The 25,981-nt window shown below is 39.0% G+C and overlaps 1 protein-coding gene across 3 annotated transcripts; it reads right to left on the reverse strand.

Moving 5' to 3' along the window:
* Positions 1–39: 39 nt before the first annotated feature.
* LOC113574169 (endothelin receptor type B-like) lies at positions 40–23,149 on the reverse strand. Of its 3 annotated transcripts, none has more exons than XM_027004886.3 (8): positions 17,415–23,149; positions 5,055–5,338; positions 3,740–3,852; positions 2,642–2,846; positions 2,227–2,376; positions 1,973–2,106; positions 1,619–1,727; positions 40–1,510 (listed from the first exon to the last, which is right to left on the reverse strand). In XM_027004886.3, the coding sequence occupies exons 1-8, from the start codon at positions 17,518–17,520 to the stop codon at positions 1,370–1,372; spliced, it is 1,242 nt and encodes a 413-aa protein (XP_026860687.2). In that variant the 5' UTR covers positions 17,521–23,149; the 3' UTR covers positions 40–1,369. The 3 variants fall into 3 exon arrangements, with proteins under 3 accessions (XP_026860687.2, XP_026860684.2, XP_026860685.1); XM_027004883.3 differs by having other exon boundaries at positions 4,911–5,338; XM_027004884.3 differs by lacking the exon at positions 17,415–23,149 and adding an exon at positions 7,251–7,556 and having other exon boundaries at positions 4,911–5,338.
* Between the last annotated feature and the right edge of the window lie 2,832 nt (positions 23,150–25,981).

Below are 25,981 nucleotides of genomic sequence, written 5' to 3' on the forward strand. Positions count from 1 at the left end.
GGTTTTGAAGTTTGACAAATGAAAACAAGTAAATACACGTTCTCTTTTTTTTTTTTTTTTTTTTTTGTATGGATTTTCTCAGTACATCTGTAACAGATAGCAAAGCAACGTATGGGGCGGGAACTATTTTAGTATAAAATTAAAAACCAGAGATTTACAATTGTAATATTCAGGGATCAAGTCAAGCCCCCATACAAATGTCCAGTGTGAATTCATCTTAATTGTGTGATGGGACATTTTGAAGTATTTAAAAATGTGTTTTGGTCTTAAACATAATGGGGACCAAATATTAAGTATATATTTTCCTGGTGCTTTTAAAAATTGCCACAAGATATGATGTGACGGGTCAATTTATTGTTAGGAATAACTAATAAAAATCATAATTCACTGAAAAGCTAGTTCTGAATGTGTCAGTCATTAAAGACTTTAACTACAATTACTAATGTGATGATGACTAACCTATTTTCAGGTGTTCATGTCTTCAGAAATTTTAGGCAGATCCAATACTATTATTGGACTGTATACTGAGATCTCATTGCTGTTCCATGATTTGGCTGAAAGACACAGATAACCCATGTTCATGCTGAATACTGTTATGGGAAGCTTGCACACATGGATCTCCTATAGCAGTAAACCAGCCAATATGGATAAAGAATGAAGCAAATGAACAATGCTTGTATTTGCAGTGAACCGCTGATAAAATTTAGTTTGCTGCTGTTGCAAGATTTCTCAACACAGCTTGGTTTGTTGGAGCTCGGTGCCTTTGCTCATCTACATGTAGATGTGTAGTACTTTCCATTTGATGTATGTGACAGCACTTATTGGTGGTGCTAGTTCAGTTCACAGGTACAGATAAGAGTCTCAATACACAGAGACTTAAACTTTTATACTGTTGCAACAGCAAGACCTCATTTGTTCTACAGTCTGCATGGTTTGTCTAATGACAGGACCAGTGACTCAGTGTGTTGCTGCCAGGCCTTTCAACAGTGACTCCATGTTCAGACTTCCAGTATCAAGATGGCATCGTTAGCATGGGCCTGAGGTGACTCTGCTAACTCTATAAGTCTCAGCCAGTTTGTGTGATTTCATCTATGGATTGAATTGACACTTTGCATGCTCCTGCTGTAGGAGAGCTCCTTGTTTAGCTGTGACTTATTGACTTCTCTAAATCCTAGGTCCATGCCCTATAGTTTTGAAGTCGATTCCTTGGAACTGACAAGAATCAGTGGGAATTCTAGCTTGCACTTGTACCCTAATATAGTGAGGGTCATAGTTTCTGAATGTCACTTGGTCTGTCTGGGGTGGGTCGAACGAGGCTGGGTGCAGCTCACTCCATGACCTTATGGCAGCATGGATGGAGTGGGCAGTTTTATGAAGAACTGTACTTCTGACTGGAACGTGAGCTGGACCGATCCAATCCATTACCATGGCATGAGCCCTTCCAGCGAATTCCAGAACCCCGCTCATCGCTCGGAACAATATCGCTCTCGCACCAGCAGCACAGACAAGACTAAACATTTAGAAGCAAAAGATGGATTGAAAGTGAAAGATTACACAGCTGTTCAAAAAACTCAGACAACACTGCAAATTTAGCAACCATATAGTCTCTGCCTGTTACCTTGAAACAATTTTTGAACTTCTGGCTAACGAAGTAGAGTGCCACAGGATTGATGCAGGAGTTGAGGGAGGCCATATTGATACCAATGTAATCAATCACCAGCAGGAAACTAGCACAGCATGGGGGTTAAAAGAGAAAAGGTGAGGGAGAGGTAAACAGGAAAGGAGCTATGGGACTATCCTGAACTTCTGTAAACTGCTGTGGAATTGCACTTCCTAGTGGGGGGAAAAACACAGACTGCCCACTGTTTATATAAAGTCGTCACTGTGGATGAATAAATTGCAATATATTTGACAAGTTTTTCTTGGAGGACTGTTAGCTGGGAGGCAACCATGCATTGGAGGCAGTCTATACCTGAGGAGCTCACAGCGGTTGAGGTCCTTTGGATTGTAGATGGTCTTTTTCAAAATGCGGCTGAGGTGCAGAGGGAGCCAGCAGAGAGCAAAAATCACCACGAGGCAGAAGACAGTTTTAGCCACTTCCCGTCTCTGGATAAGACAAAACACACAGAACAGTATCCTTTAAGGGAGCTCTTTTAAAGTTTAAAGGAAAGTATAGATGACATCAGTGCTTGTAATTAGGTGAGAGGCATCAAAATATGTCAGTACCTGTTTCATGTGATCGTTGAGGGCAATGCGCATTCCTTTCTTTCTTTTCAACATCTCGCATGACATGAGGGTGTAGAAGATGCCAGTGCAGGCCAGTGGTAGGCAAAAATAAAACCCAAACAGCCACCAATCCTTAACCTCCTGGTAAAACTGAGAGTAGAAATTCAAAACAGTTCAACACTGAAGGATGGTTAGCACCTGCACTTGTACACATTAATTTCAAACTTTGAGGGTTGGTGCCAAAAGATTTTTTGCAACATGTAAAGGGGAGTTTGACCCAGCCACATGTTCACCATACATGCTGCATGAACATAAGTATGGTTTTAGCAACATTCAGCTTGAACCACAAAATTTCCCTTTGCATTGTTTAGAAAGGTAAAATTGATGTCCCTGCCTGTCAGCTGGATAGCTATACCTGCAAAAACACTGTGTTCTGTTGAGGGTGAAGGAAGCACACACGCAACTTCCTCCCTCTGTAGTTCATCTCCATCACATCAAAGGCCAGAGCCTCGGGCACTGCTAGTACTATGGCCACAAGCCAAATTAGTATTACTTCCACAGCCTTCCACAGTGGGATCCCCATCCCCTTCACCCGGCTCCATGAGGTCACAGCATGATATCTGTTGACATGGAATAATGAGATATGAGGGCTCATCATATCCTGAAGTATGTATACTAGCTTGCCTCAAAAAAACTTGCCATGTATTTCAAAAGGTCGGTGGCCTTTTGTATTTCAAAAGGCTAAACAGTCTTAAGGAAATTTGTTTTCTCTCATGATGCCATTAGTTGAAACTAAAGTTTGCGGTCTCCACTATGTGTGAAGACGGACATGATGTAAATGATGTGCTGAGAGAAAGGCATGCACTCACATCATCTTCCTGGCAACTGACTGATTCTTACAGATGTTTTAAAACTTTTTTATTGTTGTCCTAACTGTGGTAAGTTTAAATATATTTATACTTTGTGTACTCCATACGTGCCTTGCCTGACACTTTCATTTGACAGTTTTTTGTTTTTCTGCATGGTGATAAAAGAATGAAGGCCACAACCCAATGCCTTAAGGCTGAATTAACTGAAAATTCCCATAGAAAAAGGACAGATATCAATTGTTCTATTAAATGCAAGTATATAGTAAAAAATATAATTACTGTAATATCTAACTTTGTTGTTGATGTTTTTGTTTCATGTGGTGATAATTACACCATCTAATTTAGTTTTATTTTGTTTTAATTTAGAAAAAATAAGAATTCAGATTTTCTATACTTCCTTGTCAGGAGATAGATCTTATGATAATAAAATTCAGCTTAGACCTAACAAAAACATTAAAGATTGAGTGGGTAGTTCAGCTAGCTACCACTACCATTATGTGGCTATAAATATGCCCATTGATGGATTACATTAAGAAAACAGTATAGCAAAGAAAATATTTCATGTTGTGTGCATATTTGTAGTGAAAGTGGTCATGAGCATTTAGGCAGCTCTGTGCAGGCTGTGTGGAACACAACTGACTAACCTGTCGATACTGAGGGCACATAAGCTGAGAACTGTAATGCCCACTGAAGCTTTTTGGATGAATGGCATAAGCTTACAGATATATGCCCCAAACGGCCAGTCTTCTGCTAGCAACTGTAAAGAAAACAAGTGTTTCTTCAAAGATCAGTACAAGAACGTTTAGCTCACATTGAATCACACAGAAATTCTGCATTAAAATGTGACCATAACTCTTATAGTTTCTTGGAGCACCATTCTGTTGGAAAAATGAATTTATATATGATAGAACTGTCAACTTGTCAAAATTCTAAAAACATTAAGTACCAAAGACATTTATAGAAGCAAAGTTATTTTTAGCATGCAGATGTGTCTCTATAGGGATGTTGGTGAGCTTGATTTGACAGGGGGTATTGGAAGGGGGTCTGCATATTGATAGAGCAAGGATGGAGTGGACAACACTTCAGTCAATGAGCTAATGAAAATGCCTTACAAGTACACTGCTTGTGATATGTTTCCCCTAGCTGGCAAACAATAAAAGAGGGCAGGCAAAAACAGGTAAGTACCACTCTTTAGTCACTACCACACAGTTGTCCATATCATCAATTATATTTTAAATACAGTTACTCCTCTTCAATAAAATTAATGCAATGCAAAATATGCATTTTCATTTTAAAACATTGAACACAAAGCTGTATTTAATATGCCTAGTTTCTGATTTGTTTTGGCTTTTTAGTAGAAAGTCCTTTGAAATGTAATACCTGTATGTGAGCATGATTTCTAAAGGACACCAGAAAGGATTGAAGACCCCATAAACCAGACCCCTAGGCTACGCTCTGTGGCCAATGTCCTTCACTGTTCCAAAATTAGTGCTCAGAACAACCTTTTACTACACAGTGAACCAATCTATCATGTGAGTGATGGTCTCTGGTTCTAGAAAGAGATTGCCTTCAACTGTGTGCCCAATCAGGAGTCATAAGCTAAGAATTTACTACTTGGACACAGCTATCTTTCTTAACATATCAGTAATAATTTTTCTTGACTGGAGCAGCTGGCCCATGCAACCTAATTTTATTTAATCCTTGCTTCATCATGTGTGATTTTTGTGCTTTTCAAGACTAAAAATGGACAGCAATTTCTCAGTTCCTACACCATACGAGATCTTCAAGCCACATACAAACTCTGTAGCCTCCTACCCGAAATACATTAATAGGGATGGTAAAAAGGATGTAGAGCAGGTCTCCCAGAGCCAAGCTGCCAATGAGAACGTTTGGCCCATTCCTCATGCACTTATTTTTGTAGATGATGCGTAGTAGGGTTGAGTTCCCGATGATGCCCACCACAAAGATCAAGCAGGATATGACTGTGTTGGTGTACTTGAAGGCATGCTTGATCTCAGTGGGTTTATGGCACATTTGTGGGAGAGCGGACTGGTCCCTCCGCACAGGCTGGTCAATGCTGGTGTTCCACATCGTGGCTTGCACCTCCAGGCTGGGAGCATCTGCATGGACAGCTTGGGTGGAGTCTCGGGGGAAGCGCGAAGCCTCAGAACAACCTGCCAGCAGCAGTAGCACCAGTCCCATAACTTTCATCCTCTGCCTTTTGAGTGTTGGGAATGCAACACCTAGGCAAAGATATAGCCAACAAGGAGGTCAGCACATGGCTTTGCACATGTGGTCTAGATTATTTAAATAGATAAGTAAAATCACTTGTTGGGAGAACACTTGAAGATGAAAGCTTCTCAGTTGGAGTTGTCAGAGCCATATATAATATATCCTTGACAACTGAAAACAGTGAAAATATGTAGCATATCTTTGATTTTTGAAACTGAAATTTGTAATCTTATCAAAACAGACTGATACCTTTCACACTGGTTCTTTTAGTTTTGAATGCTGTTTGCAAGCACATGCATAAAATACTTTCAAATAAGGTTTATGTCATCAATTAGGCTATGATTTCAGAGTAATAAACTATTTTTAACTGCACTGGTTTGGTATCAACTCAGGAACAATGACATCCTAAGTTCTTCTGGATGGTTGCTGTGTGAGAATTATTCATGCTCTCTAATTCTTCATGAAAGCTTCCCCCTCTGGACCCCTTATATTATTATATTACTTCTTGAGGACTTGGTTGGGACTATAGAGACAGACAGAGCCTTTTTCTTTCTTGTCTTGGGGCATCAGAAGTCATGTGTGCCCCCCTCCCCCTATGAATAACTTGATTGATTGACTGCTAAAACATATGTGGCACAACTTGAAAACTGGCAAGCCAAATTACTAACTGTTGAACAGTGCTGAGAATAAGACCATTTTAAAACATTGGGGGTGCATGTGATATTAACATAGTATGATGGTGTAGCATGATGCTGTATGTTGTGTGAATTATCTTTCAAAAGGGTACACATGGTGCAGCCTGAGTTCAAAGAATGAAGATAAAACTGGACAAGTGCTGTGTAATCCTGATCAAACTGCTGGCTACCGGATAGGCTCTGATTCCATTCACTTGCCACTATTGCTATATAATAGATTCAGATATGTTATATCTCACCAATCAGTGTAAATTACACTATGTAAATGCTGATTTATAGTAAACAACTACTAATTTCATAAGAGACCAACACCAACAAAGGAATAACATGACAAAGAAGTCAGTGTAATGGCCACACAAAGGCATTCAAACTGAACATTAGCTACTGAGGTAGAGGGAGAAGGTCATCAGTCATGACTTTCTGAAGCTATAAGGGGTTAGCACAGACACCAAAAGTCAAGGACCTTGGAAAAAAAAACAAAAAAAAACAAAACACCATAATAGAACAGCTGCAATGCTAGTATTGACTGATTCATCAAGCCATCCTAAAGTAGCCACAGGGCATTAAAGACTCTTTTGAATCCTTTTGTTTTTACCGGACTTCTGTTGTTTCACCAGTCTTGATGGACTGTTTTCATATGATGTTTTATAAAAAATAGTCCAAAGTTAAAAAGCCATTACACTTCCCTTCTGCTTCTTATATATTTCTAATGAGTGGTGTTGGGAGTGAAAGGGCCAGGAAAATAGCCATGTCGGACTTTCCTGTATGTCATCATTTATCTAGTTGCTGTTGAGATTAGTAAGCATCGAGTTTCAAAATTTCTACCACTTAGATGTTTTAAAAATTGGTGTCATACTGTACTGACAAACAAAACAAATTATTCATCCATTTATATCATTTATAATGGAAGAATTATTCAGTGTTAACTGGCTAATTGATAAAGTTCTACATATTTGAGATATGAAAATAAAATCACATAAAATCAAAGCACAAAAAAAGCATTAGTAAGCCAAGCTGTGAAGATGTTCTAAATATAAATAATCACGAACTTTGCTATGAAATTCCTATCCTACCTTTAAACGAATTGGGGGGAAAATGTTTGTGTTTATATATATATATATATATATATATATATATATATATATATATATATATATACACACACACACACACACACACACACACACACACACACACACATAAAAGAAACCTGAGTGAGGCTAATTACCTTTATTTTGTGTATGACTTGAGAGCTTTGCTCCAGAATCTCTCCTCTTCTGTTAATTCTCGTAACGAAAACGTAGAAGCGTATTCCAATCAAGTGTGTTGTTTTATTATGAAGAGCCAAAAAGATGTTACGAGCTGTACCAATTCATGAAAACTTGTCCATCTGTTTGAATGCCACCACTGACAATCGATATGCGATCCTTGTCCTCGTTATCGTACCATCCTTCTCAGACCCCTTTTTGCTGAGGAGTGCTAGTCTGCTTTTTCCTGTATAAGTTTGTTGTTATATAGTTGCGGAGCCCGTTTGGAGAACCAATGAGCTGAGTTGCCCTCCCCATAACAGTTTGAGCGCGCGCTGCTTATAGCGAGTGATTCCGACGTCGCCCTTTTCTACAATAGTTGAACGCAAGTAGCAAAAAATAGCTTTTTGACAGGATTGCTAGACATTTCCTTTAACTGAGACTCTTTATAAATCATTCATTTAGACCATGTGCTGAGTAATTGGGTTATTAATGCCAGCACCTCTTGTCTAAAAATAGAAATATGAAATTTTATTTTAAATCATTACAACTGCTAAACATCATTTCGTGACTTATGTGGAATTCTAGCTGCATTGTTCTGAAGTCAACAATTGCCTTTCTTTGAGATCCAGGACATCCATCTTACAAATTTGATTTGTGTCGCTGACTGGAAGCGCGGAGTAACAACCACTGACAACGCAAAAAACTTGAACTCTCACCATCTCATTCGGTACATTTTTGAATAAAATATCGCACATACTGTTGAGATGTTCTTGAAGAAAGGCTTATTTTTAATACATTGATATACATACCAGTTAGGTTTTCTGTAGACATCTGTTTTAATTCACAGAACTTGCTTTCCCAGTAGGCAGGGAACAAAGAAAAATGTTATGGAAACATAAATATGCTAATATAATTCCTAAAGTATTTTATCTCAGACATTATTTGCATGGATCTGCTTCATGTTGTTTTATAAATGCATGCTGCCAGAGAACAGAATAAGGCAAGTTCTCTCTTTGGCATTTATTTTCAGACCCACCACCTTTCACAACCTTCCCTTTAGCATACATCATGATAGACTGCTAAGACCAAGTGTTAAAACATTATAAAATCAAATTTTCTAAAAGAAAAGGCTTTAGTTTTGGTAGGATTAATTATAACGATGTTGGAAAAGAAAACAACATCCAGCAGGATTACTAAATAGCTTTTAAAAAGTCTTAGGGTGATGGTGTAAAGTTCACTGAAAAATCACCAAATTGCCTGATGACTTGCTAAATATAGTGAGATGAAGCCTTAGGCAAGAGAGGCATTAGGCTTATGAAACCTTAGGTTCTCTCTATTCCTGGTGCCACTTTCTTTATACAATGTCACAATTTGATTGCCTAAAAAGCATTATAACTGTGCTGATATTCATGATACCAGTGCAGGTTTTTCACACCAAAACTGTGTCATCCTGCTGATGCTTTGCTAAATAAAAGCTAGCTTTATGCACCCAACCCTTAGCTGTTTAATACAATGACATTTATCAGATTGTGATGTCAGAACTAACTGTTGTATAAATAATGTGTATACCACAGCTGTGCTGTATAATGTGTAGATTTCATTTCAATCTGTGAACCTCTTCCATGGGTGTGTGCACCCAGCTGCTGTGGTTTCCATGCTGCAGAACCCAGAATTACACTGACCTATACTGACAACACAATTTCTGCAAGATCTCTCAAAATACATCTATCTTTTTTTTTTTTCAGTCCATTTCAGGGCTCTGTACATTTTTCAGTAGTCAACAATACCTAATTCTGAAGTTTATTCAAGAACCTGCATCATTATCTTGAGTACTTACTCTTAACCGAAAGGTTCTGCTCACATAGCATATCTGTGCTATCTGGATGAGTATGATGGCTTATTCACTGGAATTCTTAGATTATTTGTGCAAACCACTGGAGACCTTATGCAATTAACATGACACACCTTATTTACACTCATTGAAAAGTGTGGCTCTATAGCCACAGCCTGCATATTTTACATGAGGAACATTATCTTGTTGCCTTTCTGGCAGAACTGGCAAAAGAGAATGAGGAAATATTTCATTAGCAATTTTTTCATAATTTACATAATTTTAGGCACCAATTTAAGGCTCTGGAAATTCGTAAAGCCTCTAGAATAAAAAAGTTTGTGTATTTCTGCACAAAAAGGCAGGGTGGCAAATTGATTTTTTAAGACTTCAGGTCACCATTAGTTCACAGTCAGACAGAAAGTTTGCAGAAAGAGGCAATTCAGCATGTCTGCTCCTCTCCATATAAATTTGTGTATCCTACAAGTATCCATACAATGTCATATTGTAGGTTCCTAGGAGAATGATAGAGGAACAGCTAGAGATCTCTAGGCAATTTCTTGCATTTGATGTCTGATAATACTTTTTTGAGTGTACTATAGAAAATAGAACAGTAGTTGAATGAATGAATGAATGAATGAATGAATGAGTATTGCTACCCATATAAATGTTTCTATGAAACCATGGGCCAAAATGTCTGCTAACCACTGCTCAGCATCTCCAGAATATACTGCACTTCCATCAATCCAGGGTTAGAAGATTAACACATTTCCTACTTCTTGCATTTTTTATAAGTTTTATAACACTGCTAATTTCACAACAATAACAAAAGTATTGTAACTGACTCTTAACTAGGTACTGAGAAAGATGGGCCTAAGTATGGTAACATGCACCAGTTTCATGGTACAGAGCGAAAGCTTGAAAGACAAATCACTGGAACGGAGTAGATCAAGTAACCAAGGGCAAAAGGGATCAATTTCTCACCAGATGATAATATGCTATGCACCGAACCTGATATTACTGCATTCACGGATCAAGGTGCGTGAGAAAAGTCAAGGTTACAAATGAGGATCTAAAATCCTATCACATGGATTACTAATTTATTTATTCACTTTATTTTCACTACTTCCTTCTATTGGGTTCTCTAACTTATTTTTATTGCTTCCGTTTTGCCCTGATTTTTCCTGATTTAAGAATGATGTCAAAATCAATTAATTGTCTGTTTAGTCACTGCCTTTCACTTCGATAAGTGGCCATGCAATAAGAATTTCCACATTTAAAGGTACAGTTTCATAACGGCCAATATCTCAGATTCATAATTCCTTACAGTGAAGTGAACAAAATTGTTCAACAGTATAAGCCAAAAAAATATTGCAACAGAAACAGAACAGAGAAACAAAGTCCAGATAAATAACAGTAGCCATTATAGTTTTCAATGATAATTCACTCCATAGCCAAATTGTGTTGACATTTACTGGTGCGTCCCTTCACTGGCTTTTTGCTCAATATAAATTTAAAACCATGACGGGCTCCTACAAAATACAAAATGAATCAATCCCCTTCAACCCAAAAGCACTAGCCTTACCATGCATTGTATGACACATGCTGTGTGCGTCAAATACAGCTTGCCTCAAACAACTTCTCCTCAACACAAGGAAGAGATGCTTCAGGATTCTTTTCTGCACCAGCACCCAGGTGGTGGAATGAACTTCTACTACCAGTCATAGCTCCCTAGGCACTTCAAGAGGTCTTAGTTACTTATTACATATTAAATGTATTTATCCTGGGAAATGTACAGGAATGCTTTGTTCTTTGTTGTGTCCAAACTGAAGCACTTTCACAGCTGATGGATTTACTGAAAGGTATTTTTATGTGTTCATTAACGATTTAATAGAAATATATTGAATTATGTTTAAAGGATTACTTTACTGCAACTTGCATATGAGTGGTGGGTTTCATTTCACTAGGTAGCAGGGGTGGGAATCAGCAGACTTCACAATGTAATGTTACACTGATATTTAGTGACATTCAGGACATACAGAGTTTTTAAAATAATGCAGTATTCAATTTTGTGCTGCAAAAGCAAAATCTTTTTAAAAGATGCTATCTGTCAGGTGTACATTTAATGTCTCCCCCATGCCCAATTTGGTCATTACCAATAATAATTACATTTATTAGGGTTACTAACAAATCATAGTTTAACAAAACAGACATTACTAAATATTTAAAGAGAAGCCAATTTTATGACTTCATTTTGAACTTTAACATATTTTTGGCTGGATGTATTGTTCATAGAGAACTTATTTTACTGATTTACAAATTGTTGCCTTACAATTCAAAATCACACAATACTGGGGCAAAGCTGCATTAGCCACCAAATCGAGACCTTATTAGTAAATCTATTATTTATGTAATCTATAATTACAAAAATTTCAGAACTTTTTACATACTAATAAGAACATAAAGTTTTACTTTATTCATTAGTTTAGAGTCGACATGACCATGAGCTGTGATTTTGTCTACACTGTGTGCACTGTGTTATTAGGCAAGTTGTATTTTTGAGGATTTATTTTTATTATTGAAAAACTATAGTACTCTTGGTCAATCCAAAATGTGAATAAACCTCAAACCTGAATATTTGAGAAAGTAAAAGTGAGGTTTTGGCTTTCTAAGGAGAATATCTATGTGTGAAGAATTATTATACAACTAAATTAAAACAGAAATGTTCCCATCTCACTTGTATATTTTCATCTGTTAAGTGAGAATAATAAACAAACAATTCAAAATTTACAAATAAACATTTCTGACATTTCAAAAAAAAAAGAAGAAAAAATCAGTTACCAATATAGCGATCCTTCTTTTCAATAACAGTCATAAGCCTTACATTCACAGAGTCTGTCAGTTTCTTAATCTGTTGATGATAAACAAAAATCTGTTGATTTTTGTGCAGCAGCAACCACAGCCTCCCAAACACTGTATAGAAAGCTGTACTGTTTTCCTTCACTGTAAATCTCCTGTTTAAGATGGGCCCACAAGTTCTCAATATGGTTTAGGTCAGGTGAGGAAGGTGGTCATTTCATTATTATTTCATCTTTAAGGCCTTCAGTGCATGCAATGGAGCATTGTCCTGCATTAAAATCATGGTCTTCTTGAAAGATGCAGACTTTTTCCTGTACCACTGCTTGAAGAAAGTGTCTTCTTAAAAACTGGCAGTAGGTTTGGGAGTTGATTTTGAGTTCATCTTCAACCCAAAAAGGTCTAACTAGCTCATTTTAATAATACCAGCCAATAGCAATACCCCACCTCCACCTTCCTGGCGTCTGAGTTGAAGTGGAGCTCTGTGCCCGTTACTGATCCAACCACAGGCCCATCCATCTGGTTCATCAAGAGTCACTCTCATCTCATCAGTCCATAAAACCTTTGAAAAACCTGTCTCCAGATATTTCTTGACCCACTCTTGACGTTTCACCTTATGAGTCTTTTTCAGTGGTGATCAGGTTTCAGCCTTCCTTACCTTGGCCATGTCTCTGAGTACTGAACTACCTGTACTTCTGGGCACGTAAGGTAGGTTGCAGTTCTGGAATATGACAGCACTGGAGGATAATGGTCGCTTCACGTTTGAGTCTTCTCAAATGTTTGGCAGTTAATTTGTTTTTTTTAATCTCAATATATTTCTTATGACCCTGTTGACTATTTGCAACAAAACGTTTGATGGTTCTGTGATCACACCCCAATATCCTTCCCTCTGAAAGACTTTTTACTATTTTTGACTTTTCAGAGTCAGTTAAATCTTTTTTTTTTTTTTGGCCTGAGGAAAAGAAGCTGCCTAATAATATGCATACATTGATATAGGGTATTGATCTCCTTAGGCCACATCCTCCCTCATTACACAAATACACATTACCTGATATACTTAAATCCAATAAGCATTCAAGTTTCTACAGCTAGGAGTTGGAAACTATGCATAAAAATGATGATGTGGTCAAAATGCTCTCTTGCCTAATAATTGTGCACACACAGTGTACATACATCTGTGAAGTTTAAAAGAGACATTGGCATTAACAAAGTCACTAGTCTGGTTAGATGGTCTAGAGACAGCTAGTAACTGCATTCTTTGTCAGTGGGTGGCAGAGTCCCTTTCTTTCTTGTTGTACTAAGGCTGATCTATGCATCTCAAACAGTGTAAGTGTCCACTATTAACAATATTTACAGTCATTCAAAGGAACTCACAATGGCCCATTTTGTATGGAAGTATAATTACCCAATTCCTCTCCATACTCCGTAACATTGAGCTCTGCTAGATTTTAATGGTAGCTTGGAAAGATGCAGATGCTTATAGCTTCTTTGATTAATCCTTCAATAATCAATAATCTTTTGATTAATCCTTCAATAATCAAATGTAATAACATCTAAAACTGAAAAACCTATAAAATCAGTTAAATGTGCTAATATATCAAGTAAGCACCCTGTTGTATACAATGAATGGCATATTTGCCACACCAGATTTAAAAAAAAATATATATATATATATATATATATATATATATATATATATATATATATATATATATATATATATATATATATTGGGGGGCATATATTCCCCCCAGAAAAGCAGTATATTTCCACAAAGACAAGCATCCTAAAGTGGACCAATAAATCATGTGTTTGTGATTGTTTTATTGGCCATCTTCCATTTCTGATATGATTCTCTGTTTGGGGCAAAGATTGCATTAATACTGATATGGTCAGACAATTCCCATGCATCTCCCATGCATCTCATCACTGAGGCAGTGCTGGATTACCAAATAGGTAGAGAAAGTACCGGCCTATGGGCCCTGTGCCTTTTATGGGCTCGTGACAATCGAATAAATGTATTACTAGGTAATTTGTGAGGGGGATCCCAAGATTGTAACTGTTTAGGGGCCTCCACAGGGTTTAATCTGGCACTGCACCAAGGACTACATTAAGACTGAAAATCAAACTGGCTAAATACTGGCCAAAGGTTATTTCCCAGTCTTTTTAGCAGTCACATTCTTGTTTTAACTTTTACTCAAAGTTTGCTGATGCAGGAACAATGCTCCAAATAAATGATATTTTTTTTACTGAAGTAATTTTTGGTTAGACTGATCAGGAAAACTTTAGTTAGACCAATACTCAATTCAGAAGTAATTAAAAATTAGGTTTTCCTATCAAAACATTAGCTGTCTTTCACTAAGACTGTATACCATAAATACTTTCCTGAAAGGTATTCCTTTTTTATTTAACCTTTCCAGAAGTATTTGAGTTATTTTTGGACAAGTCAGTGGTTTCTGACTTGTCATTGTCTAGAGAATTTGGCAAAAAATAGTATATAACACTTGAAACAATTAATGCTGAAAGCTAACAGACGCTATGCGAATGAAATGTCATAGTATAAAATGTGTTTTATTGCACATGTAAGAGAAGGTTTTCACACATACTGTACAGAAGATTTATACGTAAAGCATTTGAATGTATGAATGCCGTGTGAACCTCTGGATACGTGTGCGATAACATGACACAAAGTTTATGGCTATGTCTATAAACATTAAATAACCCCACAATGTTGGATAACACTCCTGAATTTTGTTTAGTGTCTGTAGGTTCTGAAATGACTGGAGAACTTTGGTGTGCACAGAAGTCACGTGGGTGACTTGATAGCTTCAGTCACCCTGCTGTTATTTTGTGGTGTCTTATCTCCTTGCTGCTCACTTGAAAGGCTTTCGTGGGCCCCCCTGTACTACACCCAAAGTCAAGCAGGAAAACCGGATGCCAAGACCACACTAACATCGAGCCCAGAGTGACGCAACTCTACACATCCCGGCTGTTTGTTTAGAAACACTTGGACAGGCCTCCTGGTTATCAAGGAGGGGCAGGGAAGGGACATTTTCCCATTCAGCAACAATATGAAAGTGAAATGAGTGCAAATCAGGATAGGTGGGCACTTCCTTTCTTGTGCACAATCTAGGAGTTTTGTAGATTGGCAAGGAAATAAGGGTCACCAAGGAAGGTGAGCAATGGGTGGAGAAAGTCAGGAAACAAAAAGGAGAAATATGCAAGGAAAAGTTATTGAAATGAAAGGGTGCTGTGCATGAACTTCGCATCATCTGCAGCATAGAGTGTTTTACAGCGTATCTATAAATGCCCATAGCATTAGAATCCCGTTCAATAATGGTCAATAATGTTTTTTAAAAAACTAAACTTATTTACTTATTTCCTGCCTCCATTATTTACTGCCACTTATTATTAAATTAGAATGGAATAAGATAGCACTTCACTAAGGAAAAACAGAGAATTTTTTTGTTGACAGAGCTGCTGCAACAGGCTGCCATTAGCACAGTTGCATCTTAACATCAGAGAATGTTTTATATATTTGATGGAAAAAACAAACATACCAGCAAATCATTAAACAGGTGTACAACAGTAACTGTAACATGTTCTAATACAAACACAGTAATCATTGTCATGGCCACTGTGATTGCATTTCCTTTAACCTCCCACAACCCCACTGCTTGTGTTTTGCGTTGGCAGTCATCTTATCAGAAACAATGAGCTGGAGAAAGAACAGGACAAAAGCAGTCATTGGGAAGATGACTTCCACACACATTAACCAGACCATCTGAGAGTTGAGCCATGAATTTGCCAAGAGGAAATTTGTGTTAAATCATATCATATATTTTTATTATAACATTTCCTGTTTGTCCAGTTCTAGACTTTAACCATATAATTTTAAACAGAGCCTCTTTATCTGCAGGAAAAGCTGCATAAAATTAGTTGGATTTCAACCAAGTAGCATAGTCCTCCTAGCATCTTGAGAGACTGCATACATTTTAGAAAATATTCAAGGAAAATATTATGCCCCTTATCCACTGTGAGCTGTATGTAACTGCAGCCATAATATTCCTAATTTTAAATAACCTTTTATACATTTTAATTATAATTAATTATTCATTAATTAATCATAAGTAATTATAGAACCTGTTCACTTCCATATACAAACTTAAGCTCTTTTGTTTCTTTGCTTGGTATTTTGTTCTTGTATTTATTTGCTTTCATCATTTTTGCTGTTATCATGTCCACCCTTTATTTATGTATATTTTTATACTTTATTGCATTTATGTGTGCATATTATTTTGCTTTATAATTCTGTTTTATTGGAGTTACAATGTGAATAATAATAAAAAGTGACGCTCCACAAAGGTAATCCCTTAAGAATTAGATTGCATTCCACTTGAGGAAAAAAATCACCGGCAAAAGGTTTATTTGAAACCTTCAAGTTCCATCTTAAAAATTTATTAATGGATAAATACAATATAATATTTTAATAAAATAAGGTAAATGGTTTTCATCAAAGAGTTCTATTTTGTGAACCTATTTTGTGAGCCTCAGCTTCCTTAAATTCTAGTTGCCAGTAATCCAAATAAACATATTTTGAAGGTTTTTGATATATTATTCAAGGGTTCTAACATGAACATGAACATGAACAAGAATATGTATGAAAAATTCAAGAATAATGTGCAAAAATATTTCCTTTCTGTTTCTTTTTTCTGTTCTTTTGTTATGATTAATGTTAGCAGGTTCACAGAGAATTGGCAATGTGATGCGCATATCACTGGTTAAAATTAAGTGTACGTGTTACATCCAGTCTCCACATGTGTGCTGGCTGTGAGAGTCCATCTGGGAGAGATTTCTGTAATTTATCCTAAGCCATGACATGCTTAAAAAGGACCCAAACACAACTGTGCATTACTACAGGCATTCTGCGACAGATAAGCAAAACTTACAGGATAGCAGGCTAGAGCTCAAGAGACATCTGTTTTCATTGGGATTCCTCTGGTTTAGTATGAAGAGGTGGCAGTACCCTGATGGGAGTTTTTTAGAAATTCTAGAAATGTTAGAAACTCACCCTTGGTCCTAGGCTCAAGGCAGCAGAAAGCCAGATGCAGCAGTAATGGATTCGAATGTGATGAGAAAGCATCACATTTAGCAAATAGTTATGGTTCGCAGGCCTGTTCTTATTTCTCCTATAACAAGTTTCTAATTTTTGGCTAAGTGCTGTGGTTTTCCCATGCGGGTCAAAAAATAGAAGCTTCTTCTACTTGAGCTTCCTTCAAATGTTTGTTTAAGACAGGGTGGCCAGTCTACAAAATGCATCGCCAGTGTCATTCAGCTACCTTATCAATACTTGACAAGCAATAGCAAACAGATTTCTGGATGAGGCTCCACTTGGGGTCAGACAGACAGACAGATAGAAAGAAGGCAAGCTTTGGTTCAAATAGTCAGTAATTCTTACCCATGGTTTCTGTTCTTAATCCATCACTGGGCTGTGTATAAAATCTAGAGGCATAGCAAAGCAATGTCCTGTTTGGAGGATCAGTAATCTGAAAGAGAGAACACATTTTAAAGGAACTGTAACAAGCACTAAAAGAAACATGCAAAGAAGCAGTATAACTTGACTTAAATACAGAGTTTACATATAGTGTATGCACGATAATCTGAAAATTAAAAAAAATAAAAATTAGGATTTCCAAAGTTATTGTTATTGTTTAAACTCATCAGGTGTTACTCATCAAATGTAACAGAATGGGAAAAGTTCACTAATATAGGAGTTTAAAAGAGGCCAAAGGATTAACAAAAGCCAGAACAGCACATGAGGTCTGACCTCTCTGTTATGACCAGGAGATTATCCTGCGTACAGATGTGTCACTAAAGTTGATTTATAAAAACCCAAATTTGGAGTGTCACTCCTTAGTCCAACCACACTGTAGCCTAAAAGGAATTGTGCCTTTAGCAGAACTGTCAGGACATTAAGTCATGATAATATAATTTGTGAACCCAAGGTCTGCTTGGAGCAAACTCAGAATTGCCTGGCCATGTCATCTGAGAAATTTCATATGTAAAACATTCACTAATGTTTCAACTGCTTATCCACTGAGTGGACAAACATCCACTAAGATTTAACCACTAATACAGAGGATCTTCAACTAAGGCGTCATTAAACATGTTTTGTACAGATAGGTGACAAATATCAATATAAATATCAGCATATATCAAAAAGTTATACTCTGTAATTAATTTCTATCTGGAACACGGATGGATGGCAGATGCTGTATTCTGCAAAGACATTGTGAACTCTTATGAAGACCAGTAAAGGTATCATGTGATGGGAGGCCAGAATGGAATGTATACTCTGTGAGAAAGACCAAAAACAACATCCCCTACTAGACAATCTCATGGCATTTTCTGCCCATGAAGGCATCACAGGAAACTGATCTTACCTAGTTAATAATTATTACTGCTTTAAGATAATTTATTTGTGTAATATAGACGTTAGTTGAAGTTACAAATCAAATTACAAGACAAATTATTTAACACATTTTTTTCAAGAACTGAATTCATTCATGATGATTTGAGTAAATAATTACAGAAACAAACAAAAGCAATAAAGATATGTGGTCATGGAAAAACACATCCAGGAAAGATATCCTGGCAGTAACAAGTCAATATACAAATCTGTGTTTCCCAGCTCTCAGCAGGGGCTTGCTCTGTCTTCCTGTCTTCTAGGGCACCCCACCACCCATGCTAAAGGACCACCCTCTGATGCAGTTTGGCATCCCAGGAGAACTGATTCGTGGGGATTGGCCTGACCTGGCTGTCAAATGCTACCTAGTGTTATTGAAAGATAGATTGTGACAGAAAATAAAGAGACAAAGGTTATGAAGAAATAACACCAAAAGAATTAGAGCAAATGAGGAATGTGCACTATAAATGTGTAATGTGTAATTAAAGGCAGCAACTTAGTAAATAAAGGATACCGGTGCAAGATTTTATGCCATAATATTCAGTTCAGTGATTGTTGATATTACAGCAATCAGTGAAATAATCAATCACCTTTGAAAGTTAAGTGAACAAATATAAGTGACCATATCTTATTGATTTGTTCTTCTATGCTCTGCAAAAACTTTTCTACTGCCAAATAAATCAAATGCTAATGAATACAAATGGAAAATGTGACTGAACAAACTCAGTAAGTCTGTATAAACTCAATATTATGAGAGTGTCAATAAAAGCCTAATTATATTTTAATCATATAGATGCTTTCAGTTCAAAGAACCATCTACTATAATGTATCTAGGATGGGGAATATGAATATACAAATAATCAAACAAAAATTTTCTGCATTACACACAGAAAGAGTATATTTGTTATAGGCAGTTTACTGACAATGCACAAAATGATCATTTTCACTTGAGTTTTTTTTTAACCAAGCAAATGAGCCCTGGGCACTTGATGGGGCTTAGACAGCAGTAAGTGTTGTCAGGTCCTGATGCATGCGTTTTGGATAGGTCAGCTTCCATGTAGGAAGGCACATGAGCTTCTACTGTGAAACTGGAAGATAGTGTGCTTTTTGTTCCTTTTCTGAAAGCCCTGCTCATACAGGCCTTATTTTGGACAATAAATGCCACTGCTATTTACGAGAATGGCCTCCTTCTGGGCAACAACCCAAGTTCCACTGTCCACACCCTCAGGGGGTGAGCAGACTCTTGACTTGGATAATAACCGAAGTGATATCTGTCACAAATGAAAGCCTCCGTTTACTGCTCCATGCACTCTTCATTTCATATTTGACAAGACACAAAGGAACAAGATGTGTGATTGCTGATGACATGGAGCACCATGATGGGGTGGTAGCATTAGGACTCCATTAATCGTGAACGTGGCTCTTTGATGAGTCCTCATGGACCATTGTGCAACGCTGCTCACAATGGTACCAGCCACACAGGGATAAGATTTGAAGTCGCATGAGTTCTCGCCTTGTGACCCATTTGAACAACCCCGAAGACATGTTCCGATTTACAGAGGCCACAATGTGCAAAATGCTAGTAATCACTCGATGTGCACTGGAGCTTTGCTGCAAAGCTCCATGCATTCATTTACATCAACTAAACCCCAACAAAGCCAGAAAACCAGAGTGCGCTATGAAGAGCTTCTTCTGTTCCAGGTATTTGGTAGAACCTGCTCAGAAATGGACTGTTAGTCAGTTCAATCCTGGCACTCATTTCATGGGACTCCCTCCTCATATCTGGAGGGATGGTCCTATCAGGTGACATGGAGAGGATCCACATCCAAACCGTGTAGACTCTCCACTGGTGTTCCACAGGGCTCAGTATTAGGCCCCCTTCTCTTCTCTTTGTATACTCATTCTCTTGGTGATGTAATATCTTCTCATGGTTTCTCCTACCAGTGCTATGCCGATGATAATTATTTCTTTCTTTTCCACCCTCTGACACACAGGTCTCCAGACATATCTCAGCATGCTTGTCTGACATTGCTTCATGGATGACAGCCCGCCACTTGAAGCTCAACCCCAGTAAAACCGAGCTTCTGTTCATCCCAGGTACTCCCATTCCTTACCATGATCTCACAGTTTCCTTCAAGAACTCCCTGGTATCACCATCCGTAGTTGCCCGTAGCCTGGGCGTAACTTTGGACAACCAGTTGTCGTTCTCAAATCATGTTTCAAATCTAACCTGGTCTTGCAGATTTCTCCTTTGTAACATACAAAGGATTCGGCCCTTTCTCTCACAGAAAGCTGCCCAGCTGCTTGTGCAGTCTCTTGTGATCTCAAAGCTAGACTACTGCAACTTGTTACTTGCTGGTCTTCCTCTAAGAGCCAGCAAACCTCTACAACTTGTCCAGAATGCAGCAGCATGACTGGTCTTCAGTCTTCCGAAGTTCACACGTTACTCCACTGCTGTGCTCCCTTCATTGGCTTCCAGTAGCTGCACGCATCAGATTTAATACCTTGATGCTTGCCTTGTTGTTTAACAAACTCTAGCACTTATTGTTTATTGCACGTATCATTGTTTAAGATAGAACTTACGTATTTTGTATTTTGTACTTCTATGTACCAGCATTTATCCCTGTATTTCTACAGTATTCTAGTTCATTGGTATGTTGGACTCTAACCTACTGTACTGTACTAGGATATATTCTATGAGTAAATGAAAAAGCATTTTTGTAAGTCACTCTGGATAAGACTGTCTGCTAAATACCGTATATGTAAATGTAAATAAAGCCCAAAACCTCTCATAAGTAGCTGAGTTGTACCAATAAGTCCAGAAAGGTTTCTTATATCTTATCATACAGATACATTTTTATAATTAAATACTGTATCTGAAAAAACTGCTGATTCACACCTGCTGATTCTTTATTATTATTATTATTATTATTATTATTACTTAAATAAGTAATAAATAACTGATCAAGTTTTTGAGCAATTCATCCAGAAATTCAGGTAATTTCTTACTCAACTATACTCATGAAATAACTTCTCATGATTTTCCAATAAAGCATCCAATAAAGCATCTCTACAAGATCCCAGAAATACACATCAAAATGCATAAATCACTGCACTGTGCATTAAACTGCCCACAGTCAATAATGTGAGAGTTTTCAGAGGACTGACTATAAGCATGCAATCAACATTGTGTACCCCATCACTGAATTTTTTCTAATGTGACAGATTGAACGGAAAGAGCATCGGTCTCAGTCTGCTTCCAGGTGAGTTGTCAGGCATAGACAAACATATGGACGAACTCTTTTCTCATAGTGCTTTATCTAAGACAGATCATACAGATTAACAGCACAAGTAAGCCTTGATTAAGAGTTTCACTTTGGGAGTGTTACTTTGAAATACTGTGCAGCTTAATATGATTTGCCAAGAGATTCAGACAAGATAACATTTTCACTGCAAAACATTATTTTTATTTTTATTTTTTTGACAAACTATGGCCCCTTTCTTTCCGATTGGATTTGCGTCAAACTCAAACTGTCACGGTTACTCCCTCCCAGCTTTGATGTTCCATGTTTTCCCTGTCTTGTGTATTTTAGTTCAATTCCATAGTTTCGTTTTCTCCACACCTTGTTTGATTTTCCACACTTGTCCCTTTTTTCTTGCCTTGTTAAGTCCATGTATTTAAACCCTGTCTGATGCCCTGTGTTTTGCTGTTCATTGTTTGGTTCATTGAATGTTTGAAAATATTTATACCTGTATTTGATGTGTTTGAAATGTTCATAAGTTTGTACTCCATGTATCCTAGTCTGACTGTTTATCCTAGCCTTCGTGTTTCCTAGCCTATGGTATAGCCTGCTTCCCTTGTTTGCCTTCATGTGTTTTTTGATCTATAACGTATCCCCGTAATCTCCATATTGGCTCTATGACCCTGGACTACTCCAATGACTGCGACTCTGGATTTGCTACTAATAAATCTCGCTCTTCTTCGCACACGCGTCTGTCTCCTTACCGCTCAACGTTACACAAATATTCAGAGGCACCAGAAATATACATGAAGACAAAAACACTTTTCCTCCTCATAATACACAGGGACTAAGTGTTATGTAGTTAAAAGTTTGCATCCAATTTTTTGGTGCCTTGAATGTTTTGATAGGGCTTTTTTTTCCTACTTAGAAGCCTATTAACTATAGCATAGTCCATTAGAAAACGAATATTCATGCAACAAAAATATTTTGCAACTATATTTGTCATGACCTTGCTTGGTCAAGGAGGCAAAAATAAATAAATTGTAGCCATGAGGTCACATACTGAAGAGTCAGTGTCAGGTATTGTGCACCTTTTCTCACAGCCTTGAATGTTGTTAAGTAAGCAGGTTCAAAGTACCCTTATCACTCAAAATTACTGTTGATGCTAGATTCAGGTGCTACATGTAAAATTATTACAGCTGGAATGGTATCCAAGCTTAGCCTCAGAAAGGAGATGACGTAAATCGTGGAGGAAATGTCAAATAAATTAATTGCTCTTTAGTCCTTTTGGCCTCTCAAAACTGCTTAAACAAACATGCAGCACTGCTTTAAAACTGCCGACACAACAAACGGTATCACACATGCTGATAAATGTAAACATGTATATGCCATGTATGTGACATTTATGTAGATGTACTCTATCCTTACCATTAACACCCATTGTCAGTAAACTGAAAAGTGCTAGCCGGCTAGCATATGTTGTCTACTAAAGTAATGTATGAATTTGCTGCTTATTGAATGCGCCCCCCCCCCCCCCCCCCAGCTTTTCATAACCAATCCAGTAAACTGTCCAGCACCATAAAACTATTTTTGCAATAGTGTGAGGAGAATAAACAAAGAGCAATAAGGTAGTGCCAGGCATGTTATAAAAATACATGCTTTCTGGTTTTATTAAATCTTACCATAAAATGGAAATAACAGCACAACTGTTTAAAAATACTTGATGGTCACTAAATTAGCAATGTCATTTCTAAAAGTTAATTATTGACCTGATTCATGGAAGTGTTCTGCACCATTGCTTACTTTAGAAATATTATTTATTAAATACATTGAAATACATTCCTTTAAATAATAAGGAGCAAACTCAAAGACCTTGGCTAAAATTGTAACTGGACTCCTGCACAGTGTCCAGTTATTATCCGCTTTGCACCACAAACAGGCACAGAGAAGCCCATGGGGTCATTTCCACAGTAAATGCTCTGAGGCAGGAAGTGATGTGAATTCAAAGCTCAGGCAGGCAGAAAGTCTTTACTGCTAAGGCTGACCTCTGATCCCAGATGCTCTAAATGGGGTTGGGTCACTGTGGTTGCAGGATTCACACTGGCCCAAAAGGTCAACAATGCAACAAAAGCAGCTCACATGTAATGCATGCTAAAGCATACACCCATCTACTCTGATCTTTGGTTAGCCTCCATGGTGCAACCTATTCACACACACACAAGCAACAAGTAAAAAAAAAAAAAAAGAGTGGGCAGCACAGTGGATGATCTGAAACCTTACTGGTTAAGTGCTCAGTTACAAATATATAATATTATAAGATGAATTAGTAGAGGTTTTGTCAAAGGCTTCCTTAACTTGTAGAATAGAGGGATTCAATCCTGGATCCTGAGTCCAAATGCAGTCCTAGACATTTGTAATGTAACCTAACTGGTTTGCCACTTTGTCATAACACCTGACTCAGACATCTACACTACCGACTGATTCTTACACTGAAACTAAAAGATAGTAAGAAGTTGTATGACATTTCAATAGCACTGCTGTAGAGACATGCTTGTTACTAACTGTCACGAATGATCACCCCTGTTGTCATGGTTTCCCTGTCGTGTTTTCCTGCACTCCCTGGTTCCAGAGACAGCAAATCCTCTGGCGCTGCGGGTACACGGGCATCTCGTCGTTCCTGGAAAAAGCAGGATCATGTGTATTTTGATAATGACGAGATGCCAGGTAAGCCCCAAGAGTCTGCCCGTCTTGACCAATGTTGCAGGGGGGAGCGGCCTGCAGCACAAGATGCAAGTAGGCAGAGTGAATGCACAGATAATCCATTTCTAGGCACTCGGTTGGTACTCAAGCGCAAATGTGAGCTCCCCATAGCCTGTGTGTGCTCTGGGAGCCACCGAGAGGATTCTGTGTCTGTGTGTTCCTCCAGGGTCACCCCACCAGTATTTGTGGCTATCCCGCAAGCCACCCAGCCTGATCCTGGTCCCGGCGTGAGAGACGGCGTCCGTCCTGATCCTGGTCCCGTTCCCGGCGTGAGAGACCCTGTCCATCCTAAGCCAGTTCCAGTTCCCGGCATGGTGGATGCCGCCAGTTCCATTCCTGTTCCTGGCCTGGTGGATGCCGCCAGTTCCATTCCTGTTCCCGGCATGGTGGATGCTGCCAGTTCCGTTCCTTTTCCCGGCGTGAGAGACGCCACTCATCCTGAACCGGTTCCTGTTCCCTGCGTGAGAGACACAGGCGTCTCTCCGTCTGCATGAGAGACACCTGGCTAAGCCTCTGGTCCTACCTCTGGACCTCCCAGACCCACTGCTTAGTGCTGTAGCCTCGCCTCTGGACCTGCCGCTGAGCACCTCAGCCGCTCCCTCAGCACTTTGGGACAGTCTCCAGCGCAAGAGAGGCCGACCGGCCGAATCCAGCCCCTGCCTGTGGCGCGAGACATGCCGCCAGCCCGCTTCCGGTCCCAGACACGAGAGATGACGCCGCAGCCTGGCCAGCTCCGGTCCCCGGCACAAGAGATGATGCCACCACCCGACCAGCTCAGGTTCCCAGAGATGACTGTCTGTTCTGTTCCTGTTCCTGGAACAATGTTCCAGGCATGAGAGAGGCCGCTGGTTCAGTTCCCGGCGCGAGAGACGGCCTTCTTTCTGAGCCTGTTCCAGTTCCCAGCGCGAGAGACGCTGTTCATACTGAGCCTGTTCCAGTTCCCGGTGCGAGAGACGCCATTCATACTGAGCCTGTCCCTGTTCACGGCGTGAGAGACGCCGCCCATCATGAGCCTGTTCCCGGCCTGAGAGAAGCTGCTCGACCCGATCCAGTTCCTGTTCCCAGCCTAGTGCCGGCCTCCTGGCCTATCCTTGCCACCCAAAAGGCCTCTCAATCTGTTCTTGTTCCCTGTGTCAGGTCTGTGCCTGTAGGTACACCCTTGGATCCCCCCTACAGAGCCGCTGATCGTCGCAGCCCTGCCTCTGGACCCCCCAGACCCTGCAGCGCCACTGAGCAGCGCAACCCTGTCTTTGGCCTCCCAGACCCGTTGCTGACCAGCGCAGCCACACCTCCGGACCCGCTGCTGCCGAACACCTTATTTACACCTCCGGACCTCCCTGCAATACTGCTGACAGCCGCAGCCACGCCTCTGGACCTCCGGGACTCACCTCCGAACGCTGCAGCCGCGCCTCTGGACTTCCTGGACTCACTGCTGAGTGCTGCAGCCATGCCCTCGGGCTCGCCCCCACTGAACGTCACGTCAGTGGACCTGGCTGTTCCTAGAGTGGAGGAGAGCACTCCACATGTCCCAGTGCCACGTGCCGGGCCTGTCCCCGT

Source organism: Electrophorus electricus, chromosome 16, assembly GCF_041902795.1.
Source record: "Electrophorus electricus isolate QZ-2024a chromosome 16, ASM4190279v1, whole genome shotgun sequence".
NCBI lineage: Eukaryota > Metazoa > Chordata > Actinopteri > Gymnotiformes > Gymnotidae > Electrophorus > Electrophorus electricus.

Excerpts from the sequence above, each read along its gene's own strand:
- LOC113574169 (XM_027004883.3), bottom strand. The coding sequence starts at position 17,520 with ATGTGTTCTCTCTTTCAGATTACTGATCCTCCAAACAGGACATTGCTT. Across the intron at positions 5,339-17,414 it reads ATTAAGAACAGAAACCATGG|GTGTTGCATTCCCAACACTC; the intron begins GTAAGAATTACT and ends ATCTTTGCCTAG. Across the intron at positions 1,728-1,972 it reads AACCGCTGTGAGCTCCTCAG|TTTCCTGCTGGTGATTGATT; the intron begins GTATAGACTGCC and ends ATGCTGTGCTAG.